A 20,018-nucleotide genomic window follows, 5' to 3' on the forward strand; every position below is an offset into this window, starting at 1 on the left:
CCTGGGTTCAGGCAATTCTCCTGCCTCAGCCTCCTGAGTAGCTGGCATTACAGGCATGCACCACCATGCCCGGCTAATTTTTTGTATTTTCAGTAGAGACGGGGTTTCACCATGTTGACCAGGATGGTCTCGAACTCTTGACCTTGTGATCCACCCGCCTCGGCCTCCCAAAGTGCTGGGATTACAGGCTTGAGCCACCGCTCCCGGCCTGGAACTGATTTTCTTAAGTTGGAGATCACAGAAAACCTTTAAGATCTAAAAAGCTATTTTTCTTGGCCGGGTGCGGTGGCCCACACCTGTAATCCCAGCACTTTGGGAGGCCGAGGCGGGTGGATCATGAGGTCAAGAGATGGAGACCATCCTGGTCAACACGGTGAAACCCCGTCTCTACTAAAACTACAAAAAATTAGCTGGGCATGGTGGCGCGTGCCTGTAATCCCAGCTACTCAGGAGGCTGAGGCAGGAGAATTGCATGAACCCAGGAGGCGGAGGTTGCGGTGAGCCGAGATCGCGCCATTGCACTCCAGCCTGGGTAACAAGAGTGAAACTCCATCTCAAAAAAAAAAAAAAAAAAAAAAAAGCTATTTTTCTTGCTCAAGTGTACATATAAACTTGTTGAGGCCAGGTGCAGTGGCTTGCGCCTGTCATCCTAGCACCGTGGGAGGCCAAGGTGGCCAGACTGCTTAAGGCTAGGAGTTTGAGACCAGCCTGGACAACATGGCAAAACCTCATCTCACAAAAAATACAAAACTTAGCCAGGTGTGGTGGCTCACGCCTGTAGTCCCAGCTACTTGGGAAGCTGAGGTGGGAGGATTGCCTGAGCCTGGAAGGTTGAAGCTGTGATGAGCTATGATTGCACCACCGCGCTCCAGCCTGAGTGACAGAGTGAAACCCTGTCTCAAAAAAAAAAAAAAAAAAAAAAAGTTCTTTCAGAGATCCTTGGCATCATTAAGCATGATGAAGTTCAAGCTTGGAGAAGAGCAGTATATTTAGCAGTGGGCTAAAGATTGCATGATGGGAAACATTAAGTGTGAAAGAAACATACTGCAAAATTTAAAATGGCATTTTCAAAAACTTAAGGAGCTACAATTAAACACTAGGAAAAACTTTTTTTTTTTTTTTTTTTGAGATGGAGTCTCACTCTGTTGCCCACAATGGAGTGCAGTGGTGCGATCTCAGCTCACTGCAACCTCCACCTTCCAGGTTCAAGTGATTCTCCTGCCTTAGCTTCCTGAGTAGCTGGGATTACAGGTGCGCGCCACCATGCCTGCTAATTTTTATATAGTTTTTTTAGTAGAGACAAGGTTTTACCATGTTGGAAAGGCTGGTCTTAAACTCCTGACCTCAGGTGATCCACCTGCCTCAGCCTACCAAAGTGCTGGGATTACAGACCTGTGCCACGCACCCGGCTGGACGAACTTCTATAACCTATCCTTCTTACAAATCTAAACACAGTTCTGTGTCATTGGGATATTACGAGTTACAAAAAGAAATCAAAATCACTCAGGCCATTTTTCTTTTTTGAGGTAAAAAGAATGCCTATCCTACCAGCACCAAAAATTGTGTTTCTTGAAATTTTATATTCCATAAAATTTCTAAAACTCAATTTAACTATTTTAAATAGTTGAAAGCACTCAAATAATAGTCATACAGATAACTATCTGCATGGAGACAAACTCAATTCATTTGAAGGGTATACTTTCCTTTTTTTTTACATTATCATTACAATTTGTACTATGTGTTAGCTTTCCTTCCAAAAGTTGAGAAAACATGTAAATAGCCAAATTGTATAAATCTTAAACTAAATTTGTTTCTCATCTTAAAAAGTGTGTCAAACTCCTAAATCTAGTGACTGAAATCAAGCAGCCAGAGTACCACCCTATAATTTAGATTTTCCCTGGACTAAGGTTCAGGGCTACTCCCAATACTATGGCCCAGTTTGTACTACATAACTCAAGTTGAAGATGGACATGTAACGGACAACTGCTCACTGTATTTAGCAGCCAATAAGAATGTTCCTGGATGCTCTTGAGTCAGGTGTTCCAGGAAGGCTTTAGCTTAATAGCTTAGCAGTGAAATGCTAGCTTAAATCAAGTTTTAGTAAAATCATGATGGGGAATATATCCTTACTTGAAGGTGCAAGAAGGAGTGCAGCTGGCCTAGTAATACACTGCTCTAAATCCATTATTAAAGTTTTCTTCTGTCAGCAAAAAAGGCAAGTGAAAAATCAGTGTATCTGGGCCAATACAAGATTTCCGAAAAAGTTGCAAAAATCCTTTGGATCCTCACAGCAAAAGAACCTCTAAGGAGGCCCTTGTTTTGTTTAGGTTTTATTTGTCTGTATACAGGGCTGCTTTTGTTCTAATCTTATTAGAACATTGCACTTATAGGGATTTATTTTTGAATTCAAGAAATTAAGACTTGTTTGACCTCCTAGTTCAATCCAAGAAGACTGTCCTTTTGGTGGCCTAACAACATAGGCCAGTGTGGCAGATTTCTGGTCAGTTGGTAGCTATTTCTGAGAAACTCAAACACTGGCCTCAGATGACCTAACTTGACTGTTTTCTATGCCTTTTTCAAGTAAGCAAATAACTCTAAAATTAAGCCCTGTAAAAGACAAATCATAATGCCTATCCTTCAGCAAAAGAAAGCATGAGGGAAAAAAACTAGATGATATGATATAGGCAGATTTTATTTTGTTTTAATAAAATCTTCTGAAATATGGTATTTTTAATATCAGATATAAGAGCATGCCCAACTTTGAGAAATTTTCACTATGATATTAATTTCCTTTCTATTTTTTTTTAAAGTGTTAAAATCACATTTCCTAGCTTGGCTCTTCTTAAGCAACTACAAGAGTTAAATGATATTTACACTAAATGAATATCCCATTATTAATGTACTGCTTTAAAAGACAACATTTATGTTACATTAAGTGTGTCAGATGATATTTTATTTAATTATTTTTGGCTTTTGCTAGCATTTTTATTTTGCGCAGGTAAACACCAAGCATTTGTACTTGGTGTAGCTATAGCAAAAATGAATTTCTGTCACAAAAAATTTAAAGAGAATAACACAAGGCAGTCTGGCAGAAGAGTTTTATGAGATAATGTTTGAAGGGCCACAAAAAGAAGAAAACAGCTATGTTCTTGGATTATGAATGCTGCAAGCCACTCCATTGAACATTCTTTAACTGAGCATATCACATTCTTTCTAGGGGGAAACCCCTCCTTTCCTTGAGACTAGCATAAAGAAGAATCAGTGCTTATACTTTGAAGGCTTTTTGCAAATTCCTTTGCCTTTTGGTAAAGTTGACCATGGTGTCATAAAAAGAGAATGGCACTCAGTGGGTAACACTGGTACTGGTGACAAGCTGATTCATTATTCTTGGTATTCTAGAGTAAATTCCAAACTGTGTTTTAAGAAGTAATTTATCTGAACAAATAAGGAAACCGGAGGGACTTCCATAGTCAGTAATACTTTCAGTGAAAATCACACATTCCTTTGCAAAGATGTAAAACTTAGGATCTAACTTGCAACCTAGAAAGAGTAATTGTGTGGAGATGGAACAAGGCAGAATTCCCTACTATTAGACAGTCTTATTCTGAGAATTTGGTTTCTCCTAGTACATACTTATCAACCACAAAACATCAATATTGGATGAGTAGACAAAATGTGATATACACATACGATAGAATATTATTCAGCCTTAAAAAGGAAGAAGATTTTGACACATGCTACAACATGGATGAACCTTTAAGACATCATGCTAAGTGATGCTAAATAAGCCAGACACAAAAGGACAAATACGGGATGATTTCACTTATATGCGTGGTACCCAGAGTAGTCAAATTCATAGAGACAGAAAGTAGAAGGGTGGTTGCCAGGGGCTAAGGAGATGGGTGAATGGGCGTTAGTATTTAATGGGTACAGACATTTAGTTGGGGAAGATGAAAGAGTTCTGGAGATGCATAGTGATGATGGTTGTTTAACAATGCCATCGAACTGTACAGTTAAACATAATACAAATGGCAAATTTCATGTTATATGTATTTTATCACAATAAAAAAGACCAAAATATTGATATGTTAAAAAAGGGTCAAAAAGCTGTGAATTTTTGGAAAATGGCAAATATGTACTAGAATGTAGAAGGAATGAACTAAAATAAGTTGCTCTGAGGTGTCTTCCTAATTGAAAATATATAAAATTATGTAATTCATAACATTTTCAAACAAAAAACATAATTTGGACTTCTTCCATAAGGCCCAACTACACGCTGGTTAATAAAACAGTTCTTGGGAGAAAAAATCATATTCAGTATTTTTGAATCAGTGGTAAATTCTTAGCCACAAAGCTAAATTTTAATTTAGTGTAATGGCCCTGTGAAATCTAGTGGGATGATAGTAAATTTATACAGTTGTACAACCACCATCTCAATCCAGTTTTAGAACATTTCCTTAATCCCTCAAATTCCCTTGTGTTACCTCTAAGAACTCTCTGCCTAACCCAAGGTAATGAAGATTTACTCCTACATTCTTTTAAAAGTTTTATAGTTTTAAGCTCCTAAAGCAAATCTATGATCCATTTTGAGGCAATTTTCTTTTGTGTATGGTATGAGAGAAGGGTCTATTCATTTCTTGGCGTATATATGGATCTCCAACTGCTCCAGGACCATTTTTTTTTTTTTTAAAAAAAAGACTATCCCCTTTTCCATGTAATTGCATTGGCAATCTTGTTGAAAATAAATTGACCATAAATGTGAGGGTTTATTTCTGGACTCTTTTCTGTTCCAGTGATCTGTATTTCTATATCCTTATACCCACACCATACTATTTTGATTATTGTAATCTTATAGTAAGTTTTGAAATCAGTCATCTAATTTTTTTCTCTTTCAAAATTGTTTTGGCATTTCCATATAAATTTTAGGATTACCTTATTGTCTTCTACAAAGAAATCCTACTGGGATGTTGATAGGGACTGCATTGAATCTATAGATCAATGTGAATCTAAGATCAAGTGACATCTTAACAGTATTGAGTTCTCCAATCCATCAGTATATCTCTCTTCATCTATTTAGTTTTCTTTCAGTAGCATTTTGTAGTTTTCAGTATACAAATCCTATACTTTTTTTGTTCGATTTATTCCTATTTTATTTGTTTTGTAATATTGTGAATATTTCTTTAATTTTACTTTTGGGTTATTTCTTGCTGATATATAGAAATATAGATAATGTATGTATATTGATCTTATATCTTGTGACCTTGCTAAGCTTGCCTGTAAGTGCAAGTAGATTTTTTGTAGATTCCTTAGTATTTTCTACATGCAAGATAACATCTCTGGGAAAGGATGATTTTACTTCCTCCTTTCCAATCTTCATGTCTTGAATTTCTTTTTCTGGTCTTAGCTGCACTGGCCAGTCTCTGGGACAATGTTTACTAGAAGTGGTGAGTGGACAATCTTCATTTTATTCCTGGCTGTATCAGTTTTCTATTGTTGCTTAAGGAAGAACCATATGCTTAGTGGCTTTTTTTTTTTTTTTTTTGCTAAGTTTATTGACGTTTATTTACATTAAGAAAGAAGAAAAACTACTTTGAGAATATTTACAACATATGGTATTTCTAGCTTTCAGGTATTTTGTTTCATGCAATACTTTTACACTGACAATAATACTTCAATACATGGAGGGAAACAGATATGAGAGGTTTCGCCTATCCACTTAGAAAACAGCCGAGAGACCCTCAAATCCAAAGTGAGCAGCAATGCACAACAGTCTACAGCCCCAGGAGGCAAGAAGCACAAAGCCCACAACCACTGGGCAGGGGCCCACTATGCAGCTGGTTTCACATTTGCCAAAGCTGACTCTTAAGACTGGATGGGACCCTGAGAAATTACTAGTAGCTCATCCTCTGAAGGTCCTCAGAGAGGCTTTATTATTCTAGACATTTAAATGCAAATTGACTGGACTACAAATTCATGGGAAACTTAGCTTTGGCATTTCCTGATTGGCAGTCTCTTTAAATATCCAAACCTAACATTGTATTTAACTTACTTCTTAGACCCCAAATTGCTCAAAAACATTATCACTAGATTACTGTAGAAGTTCCAAATTTTTCCTTTAGGAAACTTCAGAGTTCTAAAAATATGTTCTTCTAAATATGACTACTAATTTAATGTAGTCTCAAAAAAGCAAAATAGTAAATCAAGAATTGTAGTTTTCCATGGCTAACTTCAGGCCAGATGAAAAAATATTAACTCTCCCTAAACAGTAAAAAATTATAAAAAAAGATGTTCACCATACAAAATATGAAAGATTCCAAGTATCGGTTAATCGCTAATGTAATATTTAAAAGTTACCAAGTTTATTATAAAGGTATACTTATAAATTAATATTATAAAGACTTCTAAATTAATTGCTACTGCAATTTAAAAAATCCATCAATAAACTGCTATGTTAATCTAAGTACCAATTATATTTTCAGAAAACATAATTTGACTTCCCACAAAAATAATCTTAATTAGGTGTGGGGGGGCATTTACTATGGAAACAGCAGTGTGTAATAAATGCCAACAGCTGTTCAGAGGTATGACAGATGGCCAGTTAATGTTTAAAACTTAGTTGTTAAAGTTTGGCAGAGAGATGTGTCATTTAACAATGTTTTGCAACACTGGTGATTTACAAACTAAACATTTATTCTTTAAATAGGAAAATTTATACTAGAAATTGAGAAGACTGAAAACTACTACCAAATAATATCTGTGAAATGCTTTTTATCTGAAAACCGTGGTTTTTTCAGTCCATCAAAAACTCACCCATCTACTGACCATCCAATGTATCACATACAAATTCTAACCCATAACTGATTCAAAATATAATTATAAGACATAAATAATACTTTAACACCAATTCCCAAGAAAGCATAATTAATGGATTACAGGGTAACATTTCATTATTTTATATTAGATTTGTATAATTTGTACTCACATGTGAAGAATTAATTCAGGGTTAAATCAGTTTTCCATGCTGTATTGGGTTGACTATTGTCCCCCACCCAAAATTTATGTCTACCCAGAACCTCAGAATGTGACCTTATTTGGAAATAAGTGTCTTTGTAGATGCAATTAATTAAGATGAAGTCATACTGGATTAGGGTGTCCAATGACTGGTGTCCTTCCAAGAAGGCCACGTAAATATACAGACACATGCACAGAGAATGACATATGATGAAGGAAGCAGATTGGAATGATGCATCTACGAGCCAAGGAATGTCAAGGATTGCAGGCAACCACCAGAAACTGGAAGAGACAAGGAAGGATTCTTCCCTGGGTCCTTTGGAGGGAGCATGCCCCTGCCAACACCTTGATTTAGGAATATCCAGCCTCCAGAACTATGAGAGATTCAATTTCTGTTGCTTTAAGTCATGCAGCTTGTGGTACTTTGTTACAACAGTCCTAACAAACTAATGTCAAATTGTACTTTACTAATTGATCTACACATTTCATATGAAGATCATCTTAGCACTAGTGCTTTTAATTTTTTAATACAGGCATACTGCAACAAGCTGGATCAAGCAGTTCCTCTTCCTCTGGATTTCTTCCCACAAAATGAGAAGCTGTGTATGTGTGCCAGGCTGGAACTACTTGGATAGCAAATATTTAGAGTTTTCTGGATCAGTTCCTAACTACAGATTAAACTAAATGTGTTTTATTCAAATTCAAAAAGCTTTCAGAAAGCATTTCCCTTTCAGTAGAATCACAGTACTTCTCCATTTTAATGTAAATGTTTCAATTTGGCAGTTTTGTTTCCTCTAAACAAATTCTAATAATGCTTCTTCAAATGTTGAGCTTATTATTTTAAGAACATGACTAGAAAAAATAAAGTCCTAGATAATCTTTAGTTTTTCTTAGGAACTTAATCATTTAATCCTGTTTATTTTTGTCAGTCTTAAAATTATGGCTTCATACCTAGCTATTTAGAATGTTATTGACAGGAATAACATAAATATAGTAAAGATATTTCCTAAAATGGCTCAGTGGGATTAATTAGCCTTAGTTAATCCATAGTCCATAAAACTATGCCCTAGGCTAGAGTGCAGTGGTGTGATCTCAGCTCACTGGTACGTTCACCTCCTGGGTTCAAGCGATCTTCCTGCCTCAGCCTCTGAAGTAGCTGGGACTACAGGCATGCACTACCATGCCTAGCTAATTTTTGTATTTTTAGTAGAGATGGGGTTTTACTATGTTGGCCAGGCTGGTCTGGAACTCCTGACCTCAAGTGATCCTCCTGCCTCGACCTCCCGAAGTGCTGGGATTACAGGAATGAGCCACTGCACCCAGCCTGAAAGTCCAAAGTTTTAAGAGCTGCTTCTCAAGAGTTGGTCATAGCCATGTTCCTTCCTTAATGCATACCATAAACCCATAAACCTATAAATATTAATTTTAAAAAAATGATTAGATTTCTCTATATGGCAGTCACTTGAATTCTCCATTGATTATATTATTAAAACATAGCCTGCTAGCTGTGAAATGAGCTTAATAAGCCTTATTTATGAGATGTAGGGTATAAGGGCACATTCTAATGATGATTTATCTCATTCATGATAATTATGCTTTCATGCATGCATGCATGCATTCATTTGTGATATTGTGCTGGCCTAGAGCCAGAACCTGAGCAACACTATTTTATAAAATGCAAAACTGTTTTTTAAATAAGTTAAAATGGCTGCCCCATTCTCCTCACAATAACTACTGTCCTTGGCCTCTGTCAATAGAACTGCTAGGTTGTTCTGCAAAACTATGTAAAGCTGCTTACCTTTTCTTATCAGTAACTGCTAAAATCTGTGACTTCTATCACCACCCAGACGAGGTGTAAACAAATGTATATCTTGACTTCTGTAAACCACTGAAGTAACAAACAGAATGACAAAAGTCCCCTGGCCCTTGGAATGTCCGGAGACCCCCGCCCTTGTCTCCGCCCAGGAGGTGAATCACAGAATCCCCAAGCCCTTGGAATGTCCGAAACCTTTTCATCCCCATCCCCGCTCCTCACCCCCACACCCAAAGTGATTTTTCGGGTATATAAAAAGTCGTGGCACCCGCCTTTTGACACCACAGGTTGGAGAGACGTGAGTCCTCTGTGGTCGCTGGCATAATAAATGACCCTGCAATCTAGCATACTTTTGTCTTGGCGCTAACTTTCTACGCTCGGTCCAATACAACACATTCATTCATTTTTGAGATGGAGTCTCGCTCTATTGACCAGGCTAGAGTGCAGTGGCATGATTTTGGTTCACTGCAACCTCCACCTCCTGAGTTCAAGTCATTCTCCTGCCTCAGCGTCCTAAATAGCTGGGATTATAGGTGCCCACCACATTTTTGTATTTTTAGTAGAGATGGGTTTCACCATGTTGGCCAGGCTGGTCTCGAACTTCTGACCTCAGGTGATCCACCCGCCTTGGCCTCCCAAAGTGCTGGGATTACAAGTGTGAGTCACCGTGCCTGGCCTAAACTTTCATTTAGAAATGGCTCAGTTTGGAGATTCAGAACCACAGGCATGCATATGCATAGGGCTCGGCCTCATAGTTATTAATTTCATCAGAATTCTGGAGTTCATGTATTGCACCTGTTTCCAAAATTCAGAAGATTTTGTACCTTTTTTTTTTTTTTTTTTTTTTTTTTTTAAGAGATAGAGTCTCACTCTGTTGCCCAGGTTGGAGTGCAGTGGTGCGATCATGGCTTGCTGCGGCCTTGAATTCCTGGGCTCAAGTAATCCTCTCAGCCTCAGTCTCCTGAGTAGCTGGGACTACAGACATATACCACCATGCCCAGCTACTTTTTAAACTTTTTGTAGAGATGGGGTCTTGCTTTGTTGCCCAGGCTGGTCTTACACTCCTGGTCTCAAGTGACCCTCCCACCTTGACCTCCCAAAGTGCTGGGATGACAGGGTGTTAGCCACTGCTCCTGGTCTTATACCGCATCCTTTTAACAGGCATGGTTCATCTTCAGTCCAACAGCTCCTCTTTCAAATTGGCCTGCACTGACACGGCAGATGCCAATAATGCAGATACTTCTTTAGGTTTATTATGTAATAGAATGCAAAGGAAAGTTAAGTATGTTTTTCTCACTAACTTCTAAGAATCTCTTCTGAAATTGTGATAATTTATACCAAACAGTGCAGCAGTTATGCCAAATGAATGTTTTCCGTGAGGTCTAAGATGTTCACCATTGGGGAGTGAGAGGCAGGTTGGCTCAGTCTGAAAGTCCAGTTTGTGTCTGAATACACTTTCTTCATGTAAGCCAGTAATGTTCCTGCTTCTCCCCTGCAGTCTCAAGCTTTGTGCACCCAGATAGCTTGTTACATCAGTAAGAAAAAATACAACTTTGAAACCAATTTGGGCTTCTTTCAGTGTAAATTACAAAAAGTCTTTGTTACAAAATGCCCTTGATCAAAAGAAGGTCAGTAAATATACTTGGCAATGATCTAACCACTGACCAGACTGAAATAAACAAAATCTCCACACACTGCTACAGCTTTTTCCAAATATTCCACTAACTAGTCCTAGTAAAGGGTATAACTTCTGTGGGAAATTCACAATTGTGCAAACTTTCTGCAGAAATGACAGTGAATAGATATTACTTAAGATAAATTACACTAAAGAGAAGACCCAATTCCTTATCTTCCTGAGCACATTTCTAAACTATGTTTCCCAGCTCTCACATCCAGGTGGGCACATGACTAGCACTTGCCAAGGAATGTGAGATAAACCCATTTCCAAGCTTGACCCTGCCAAGATTCTCCATGTTCTCTCTTCTCTCATCTGCTGGCTGGGTACAAAAGATACAGTAGAAAATTCCAAGACCCTGGGAAATGGCAGTGTGACCTAGTGGAAGAGGCCTGGGTCCCTGAATGACAGTGTGGAAAAGACCTCCCTTATCTATCTGCATTGGACTGTGAGGTGAGCAAGAAGTAAACTTTTATTCTGTTAAGCCAATTTTAGAATTACATGTTATAACAGTCAGCCCTAATTAGTATATACACTATATACAAAAGCCAAACTAGCTATGAAAATCTGATAATTTGAACTGACCACATTTGGGGAAAGAAACAACTGTTAGATACCTGTGGCTGCATTTGGTGTGAAGCTGAAGCATAATGCAACAAACACTCTTAGATGGGCTTTTCCCAAACTGGTCCGCATCAAAACAGAACTCAATAGAATTGTGAATAAAAGTTCTGTGCCTAAATTCGTTTGAGAAATGCTGTTAAACAAAGTTAAAAAGGTTTCTTTGCTTTAGATCATCTCAGAGCTGTCAAAGTACTAATGCCAATTGTGGATCTGTGTAAAGAGACTAAAGAATGTAGCATTTCCCAAACTTATTTAGTTAATGAATAATTTAACCAATAAATTTAAGATCTACTTCCCTCTCCCACCATGGCAACAAGAATAACAACTTCCCAGAGCAATGTTCTGTAGAACGCATTCTGGGAAATTTTGCTTTAGTTTCATTCACATCATATGGTGAATTATTCAACACCAAACATTTCTAGGCACCCCAAAGAAAGAATTATTCCCTCATTAAGGGAAGGTTTTTCTTATAAAAAGACTGACATGTTCAAACACCATCAAAACCACCTAAGAGCTAGGCGCAGTGGCTCATGCCTGTAATCCTAGCACTTTGGGAGGCCAAGGCAGGTGGATCACGAGGTCAGGAGATCGAGACCACCCTGGCCAACATGGTGAAACCCTGTCTCTACTAAAAATACAAAAAAATTAGCTGGGTGTGGTGGTGCTCGCCTGTAGTCCCAGCTACTTGGGAGTCTCGGCTACTTGGGAGGCTGAAGCACGGGAACTGCTTGAACCCAGGAGGCAGAGATGGCAGTGAGCCAAGATCGTGACACTGTACTATAGCCTGGGATGACAGTGCGAGACTCCGTCTCAAAAAAAAAAAAAGAAAGAAATAAAACCACCCAAGAGATTTCACTGCTGAAGTGAACCAAGTTCTCTAAGAAAGGTATTTTATTTAAAATGTGACTGAAATGAAAATAGTCAGCTTCTGTTTTTTCCTTTGTATCCCAGTCTGCTGACAGTGGAGCCTGTAATATTTAAAGATGGAGTATATTCTTATGTTTTAAGGAGAAGACACTGAGTCTATGGAACGAAACAATGTTAAATATGAAATGCGTGTGGGAAACCAGCCTATTGCACAATATCTCATTTGCTTTTTTCTCTCCTATACTCATGCTGGAAACATAATGTTTTAAAACAATGTGCAAAGCAATAAAAAGTAATCAAAGCTAACCTCAATGAATTCTTCTAATAGAAATAAAGATAATTCAGTAAATTAGGATTGTACTCTATTCTTTTTAAAAACTCACATACCTCGTACAGCAGGACAAAAAGAAGTTAAAAAAAACCCTCACATGCCACTTGCATGCATTATGTACATATAATTTATAAATATAAAGATATATAATTTTCCCCATTGTAGCCTGCTAGGCTCTACTGCATTTGTACTGTATACATACTGTATTTCTTTTCTTTCTTTCTTTTTTTTTGAGAGAGTTTCACTTTTGTTGCCCAGGCTGGAGTGCAGTGACTTCGGCTCACTACAACCTCTGCCTCCCCGGCTCTAGCGATTCTCCTGCCTCAACCTCCCGAGTAGCTGGGATTACAGGCATGCGCCACCATGCCCAGCTAATTTTGTATTTTTAATAGAGACGGGGGTTTCTTCATGTTCATCAGGCTGGTCTTGAACTCCCGACCTCAGTTGATCTGCCCGTCTCGGCCTCCGAAAGTGCTGGGATTACAGGTGTGAGCCACTGCGCCCAGCCATATACTGTATTTCAATAATGAATGTTTGCTGGATGATTTACCATATTTCTCAGAGACTTAAGGCAACTAAAGATGATTGTTATGATGGACATCTGATAATTCATATAAAGAAAAAAGAGATGCTAAATATTCAATTTACCAAAAAACAAGAAAAATAAAAAGACAGGCTTACATCTAGTAGTGTGTGAAGATGCTGATCCTGGAAAACACTATGTAGAAAATCTAGGTCCTTTTCACTGCAGTCTGTAAGTGCGTGAATCTCTTCCAGGCTGTCCAGCACCTGTGAGACTGCTCCTAAGGGGGACAAACAGAAAAGAATCAGCCAGTACAGAAAGTCAATGTCAAACTAACTTTTGTAACCTAAATCTCTTAGGAGCAATGAATTCATGTCAGAACTTCAAAGGCTAGTGTCTTTACTGAAGGACAGACTTAAATGAGTTGCATATCATTTAAGGACAGAGTATTTTCAGAGAGTTTATGTTCTTATCACTGTATTTGTGTGCTCTTCATTTTCCAAAGGAAACTGCAGCTTATCTTATTTGAATTAATGAAATTCATCAAGTATAACCGAAGCACTAGGAGATCTGGATGCAGCAAATTTTATGTCAGTTAAAGAGTATGGGTTTCATGACTCCAAGATGTTTTGAAATATTACAGAAAGAAGATTGGCCTTTTACCCAGGTGCATTCCATCAAGAAGTGAAGGTAAAGCCAGCTGTAGATACAGTGAACAGACCTTCAACTGAGACCTCCTGCGGCTTAAAATAGGCTTGTTAGTTTTTAAGACTCAAACTTTAGTTAACAAAAATCCCAGGCCACTCCTTTTTTTCCTTTACATACACTCAAGAGACCCCAAATCATTCTCATTCTGTCTTACTCTTATCCTTCTTACTCAGAAGATAAAGACAAAGGGTAGATACACTGACTGACACTTCCAAATACCATATTAAATTTTGAGGCAAATCATTTTTGTAGGGCAAAGCAAATGAAAGTGCCATCACTTTAAGTTTCTTCTTATAACCAGGAAACCAGACAGATGTCAGTAGGGAAAGATACATACTGTGGAGTAACAAAGCCATTTACACAGTCTTAAAGAAATGATTAGCCTCTTTTACACTGCAGACAATATGCAGAAAACACATACATACTCCACAAAAAAAGGCCCCAAGATGCTAAGCTTCAGAACATTAGTACACAGCAGAGAAACTCTAAGAATAGTGCCTCACTGCACATTTAAATCTTTGGATTAGTGGTTCTCAACCAGGGGCAATTTTGTTCCTCAGGTGGACATTTCCCAATGTTTGGAGATATTTTTGGTTGTTACAACTACAGCGGGAGGGCCATTATTGCTATCTAGTGGGTAGAGGTCAAGGATACTGCTAAATATCCTACAATACCCAGGACAGCCCCTACAATAAAGAATTATCTGGCCCAAAGTATCAGTAGCACTGTGATTGAGAAATTCTATTTTTGATAAAGATAAAAATCTTTATGCTCCAGAACTCTGTTTTTAATTCTTCTTGCCTTAGACCTCATCCATTCTCATGCAGTTATTGGTGAGAATATATATCAGTACCACTTTTCTAGAAAGCAATCTGGTAACATATATCAAAAAGCCTTAAAAATGTTCATGCACTTCGATTTAGTAATTCCATTTACAAAAACTTACCTTAAGGAAAAAAATGGAATATTTATATATAATGATATTATCATACAAAAAGGAAAATAAATATAATAATTAGAGGATGATTACACAGGTTATAGAATATCCATATAATGGAATATGTAGCCAAATGAAAATTGTTTTTGAAGAATTTCAAAGACATAGATAATTCATGACATAGAATTCAAGAAAGTAGAATGTAGAACTATATAAACTGTATATACCCAGTTACTATAAAAAACCAAACCAAACATAAATGCAAACTCAGGAAAAACAAAAAACAGAATGAAACACATCAAAAATATTATAGTAGTTATCTTTACTGTCCTATTTCTATTTCATTCTGCTCTTGTTCATGCTTTCCAAGTTTTTCAACAATAGCAAAAAAAAAAAAAAAACAAAACTGTTATGTAAGCTACTGATTTTTGTAGCACTATTTATGTTAAAGATTTGAGTCTTAAGCCATAGACGGTGTGGTTGTCCATGTGGAAGTTACTGTAACTATTTTTTAATTATTTTGAGGTAATTGTAGATTCACATGCAGTTGTAAAAGAAAATAACACAAAGGTCTCATGTACCATTAAACCAGTTTCCTCCAACAGTAACATCTTGTAAAACTGTAGTACAATATCACAACCTGGATATTGACATTGATACAGTCAAGCTGTAGAACATTCCATTACCACAAGGATAGCCATGCTCATTTCCCTCCTATCCTATTGCCTCCTAACCTATGGCAACTACTAATCTGTTCTCCATTTCTATAATTTTGTCATTTTGATAATAAATGTAATAAATGAGGCTGCTATTCCAGGCAAATGGCCTATGGGGTAGCCCTGGTCTGCAAGGAGCAGTACCTCTAAAAATTAAAAAATAAATTAAAAAATAAAAACAATAAATGAAATCACAGAGTATGCAGCCTTTTGGGACTGCATTTTTTCGCCCAGCATAATTCTCTGGGGCTTCATCCAGGTTGTTGCATGGATGTACCGGTTTGTTTGACCATTCATCTGTTGAAGGAACTATGGATAATTTCTTTTTTTTTTGAGGCAGGGTCTTGCTCTGTTGCCCAGGCTGGAGAGCAGTGGCACAATCTCAGCTCACTGCAACCTCAACCTCCTGAGCTCAAATGATCCTCCCACCTCAGCCCCCCGAGTAGCTGGGACTACAGGTGTGCACCGCCATTCTTCGCTAATTTTTGTATTTTTTGTAGAGATGGGGTTTTGCCATGTTGCCCAGGCTGGTCTCAGACTCCTGAGCTCAAGCGATCCTTCTGCCTTGACTTCCCAAAGTGCTGGGATTACAGGTGTGAGCCACCATGCCCGGCTGAATAATTTTTAACTTTGAATAATTATGTCTGCCAGGCTATTGGTATCCTTTCACTGAAAGCATGAAGTGGATATTAAGTGGGATAAAACAGATAAATGGCAGAAATCAGTCCTCATCTCCCCTGCTATTCCTAAAGAGGTATTGACCCAATCCACTTCCTCCTACCTTGGAAAAGAACTTGAACAATGCCCTAATGGGTCAGACAATAATCCAAATCTTTATTGAATATTCCTGTTTTTTGTTAGGTACTAGGCAGGGCTTCGGAGAAATCAGAGATATGATCCCTGGCCCTGAGGGAAGGGGCTCTCAAACTGGTATGTGAAGTAGGCATATTATACCCTGAAGTAAACGATATAGAAGAGGTAAAAACAAACTGATACACAGGCTGCCTAGGGAGAAGTTGGGGAGCTGCAGAGAGGAGGTGGATGAGTAGGAATTCACCACCCCCACACAGGATCAAAGCTGTGTTGACAGGACCAGCAGATGCTTTGCTGGAAAGGACAAAGGCATCTGCTAGCAGGCATTTAGAGTAGGCAAGACTCACAATTCCAACAGGTCTGTCACCCATTCTGAACTGATTTATAGTCTTATCTTGTACCCAAATATGATTAACTTGATGGGTTTTCAATCATGAAAAGAAGCATTTCTCTAGTTGTACTCAAGTTGTTTATTTCAAGCTCTAAAAAGTGCCCCGAATTTTAAGTTTCTGTAATTAGGTAGAAAAATTAGAGTGTTTATTCCATTTTTCCTTAATCTTTTCAAATGGAATAAACACATATTTTTGGCTTAACCTCAAAATCTGTCTTCACCCTTGATCTTTTTAACACCTTCCATTAACACCTGTTCTAGTTCCGTTATTTCTTTCTTTGGGTATGACAAAGAGAACCACAGAACACATTCTTGGTCGGATAGATGTGTGTATAATTGGTATCTGTAGTTCAGTACCAACCATTTAAAAGTCCCATGGTTTTTCAATTCATTATAAAATATAAATAGACACTAAGGCACTTCTTGGGCTTTTCCACTGCTATTTGTTTTAGATTTTAAACGCCAAGGCAGTAGTGATTATTAATATAACACATGTAGCACATGCTAATTAAGCTGTTACTAGTTTTCATTTTGTAGATCAATACTGTCACATATAAAAGAACTATTTATTTTTCTCGAAGACTAAAAAGGATGTTTTTCCTATAAAACCTCTGAATAAACTTTTAACTATCTTGAAAACAAAATCAATCAATAAAAAGTATACAAGTTCACTTCAGAGGGCAGCTGATTTAATGGCAGGACTGTAGGTATCCTATTCACCTTTCTATTCTGGGGTATACTTTGCAGAGTGCTTTTTACCAAAAGATGCTTCATAAAATGGTCCTTGATTAAAATGATTTTTTTTCTGAGCAAATTCTGAAGATTTGAAAATAAAGTGAGAAAGACTTAACCACAGAAAACAATTTCTTTCATAGTACTGTTTCCTTAAAGCTACAGTTGAAATTATTTTAATACTTATATTTGTATTAACAGCTAATAATTTCCAAAGTGCTTTTACACCTACTACCTTATGTGATTCCATAATAACCCTGTCCTGCAGGCAAGTGCTTTTTGTTTTCGTTTTGTTTTGTTTTGAGACAGGATATTGCTCTGTCCCCTAGGCTGGAGTGCAGTGGCACGATCCCAGCTTACTGTAGCCTCGACCTTCTGGCCTTGAGCGATCTTTCCACCCCAGCCTTCCAAACAGTTGGGACTAGAGACACGCTACCATGCCCAGCTAATTTTTAAAAAGTTTTTTGTAGAGATGGGATCTCTCTCTGTTGCCCAGGTTACTCTCAAACTCCTGGGCTCAAGCAGTCCTTCCACCTCAGCCTCGCAAAGTGCTGGGATTATAGGCATGAGCCACCGTGCTTGGTCAGCAGGGATTTTTATATTTGAAAAATCAGAGGCTCAGTAGGGTTAAATAACCTTTCAAAGGGCCACAGGCAATGAGCAGAAGAGCAAATCCTAGAACCCAGGTCTCTGACTCCTAATTCAGTGTTTCTTCCATAACAGACTATCCCCCACCCTCAAAATCATGTTTTATTCTCAGCAATGCACCAGAATAATTTGCATTTGGTAATGAGTTGATGTACAATTTCTATTCTCTCTTTAATCTCAATTTGATTTACCACATAAGGCTTTTTTGTAGCCCTTGGTCTAAATTTTCATATTCATGAATTTATTAGATAACATCATGCCCTGCCTTCAGAATAGTATTTTGTTTTCATAATTAATTTGGTAATCAAGTTTATACCTAAAAATCAGATTTATAATCACACTTTTTTTTTTTTTTTAATTGAGATGGGGTCTCACTATGTTGTGCAGGCTGATCTCAAATTTCCTGGCCTCAAGCAATCCTCCCACCCTGGCCTCCCAAAGTGCTGGGATTCAAAACATGAGTCATCATGACTGGACTGCACATTTTAGCTTTGAACACTTCACTTTTTCAAATAACCTCACTGGTACAAACAAATTTTTCAAAAGTTTTCTGCTACTATTATGAAATAATAGTCAAAAAAAAGCATAAATATGTCAACTGTTTAAAAAATGTTTCTAAGTCTATTTCTTTAAAGAGGAATATGTTTTTAAGGTCAATAAAAGCTTTGAGTTTAGAATAATTTCATTACAAGAGTGGAAGTCTCATAAAAAAGTTGACCAAGTAAAAATAACCCAAAAGGAGGACAGAAAAATAAACAGCCAAATGTTTAGACTAAAAAGTTCTCAGTGTTAAAGTAGGCTGAGTCTGTCTTAAAACTTATTCCCCTTACATTTTACTACGAAAAGCTTCAAACATACAGAAAGTTTGAAAGAACTGTGCCCACCACCTAGATCCTACATATGTTGATGGTTTGCTGTATTTGCTTTATCACATGTCTACCCATCTATCCATCTATCAATTCATGTATTTTTCATTCACTTCAAAGTAAATGGCAGAGTGACCAGCATGAGTACACTTCACCCTTAAAGACTTCAACAAAGATTGCAATACTTTTTTCTCTCTGAGGAAATATTTACATAGAATGAAATACACAAATCTTAAGTATACCATTCCATGAGTTTTGACACACCCATGTTTTCACTGTAATTGTTTCAATAAAGATTTGTGTGCGGATTTCTTTTCTTTAAATAGTACAAACTTTGTTCATAAATAAAACTTCATAAAGTTAAAAGCAGAGGCAGTTCCTGTTTTTAAAAGGGAATAGTGGAAGACAGCATGCCATTTTATTTAAAACCAAAAGTTAGGTTTTTCAGATGGATGACAGTTGGGATCATTAAATCCCATTCCTGTATCTCAGATTTTCACAAAATAACACATTAAATCCTCAGTATGTGTGTATTTCTTAATTTACCATGTATAGCTACAAAACTCAGCATCACTGAGCAAATCTAGAATCTGAATCTAGCCTGGCTTCTTCTGAAGAGTAATCAATACCTTTTGTTTGATTATATTAGTGATGAATTAATACATTATTTTACTACACACACATACATTCTTATTACCTACTCAATCAAAGACCCTCCTTGCAAACACGATAATTTTTTTTTTTAAATCTGCTTACTAAGGTGTACTGTTTTAAGTCAAAATTCATCATTTAAGTGTACATTGTATGTGTAGATTATGATATAGACACCTTGAATTTTATTAAAGTAAGCTCTGCATATGTATTCTGTCAGAATATAGATGCTATAATCTCTAATGCCATTATGATTATTAAAATAGTCTATGCTTCCAAATAGAAACATCTTCACGCTCAAATTTTTCAAAGTACTTTAATAACATTCTGCTAGCTGTAAAGTGTCCACTTGTGTAAAGCTTTACAACTAAGGAAGATCATGCCCATTTCCAAATAACATGACAGGTCTGCTGATTTAAAAAAAAAAAGAATGCTAAATCTAGGAAGAATCTTACATTTTAATAGTTATTAATTTGTTTGTGGTAGGCATCCTCTAAGATGGGCCCCAGTAACCTGGTCTCCTGGTATTTTCACCCTTGTGTAATCAATCCCCTCCCCTGGAGTGCAGGCTGGACTTACTGACTCATTTCTAAAGAACAGAATAGGGCAGAAGTGATAGGATGTCACTATGAGATTAGATTGTAAAGACTATGTCTTCTGTCTTGGGCGTTCTCTCTCACTTTTGCCCTCTTTTTTATCTTTTACACTGGGA

The 20,018-nt window shown here is 37.3% G+C and overlaps 1 protein-coding gene across 2 annotated transcripts in view; it reads right to left on the reverse strand.

The window, feature by feature from the left end:
• Window positions 1–20,018, reverse strand: part of CASK (calcium/calmodulin dependent serine protein kinase) — a 322,704-nt gene that overhangs the window by 74,099 nt on the left and 228,587 nt on the right. For both annotated transcript variants that reach the window (XM_032261683.1, XM_032261682.1), the window contains one exon: window positions 13,003–13,124. In XM_032261683.1, the coding sequence (XP_032117574.1) occupies window positions 13,003–13,124 (122 nt within the window). The remainder of the gene's footprint in view (window positions 1–13,002; window positions 13,125–20,018) is intronic.

The sequence above is a fragment of the Sapajus apella genome, unplaced genomic scaffold (genome assembly GCF_009761245.1).
Source record: "Sapajus apella isolate SASKATOON/1434 unplaced genomic scaffold, GSC_monkey_1.0 scaffold125, whole genome shotgun sequence".
Classification (NCBI taxonomy): Eukaryota; Metazoa; Chordata; class Mammalia; order Primates; family Cebidae; genus Sapajus; species Sapajus apella.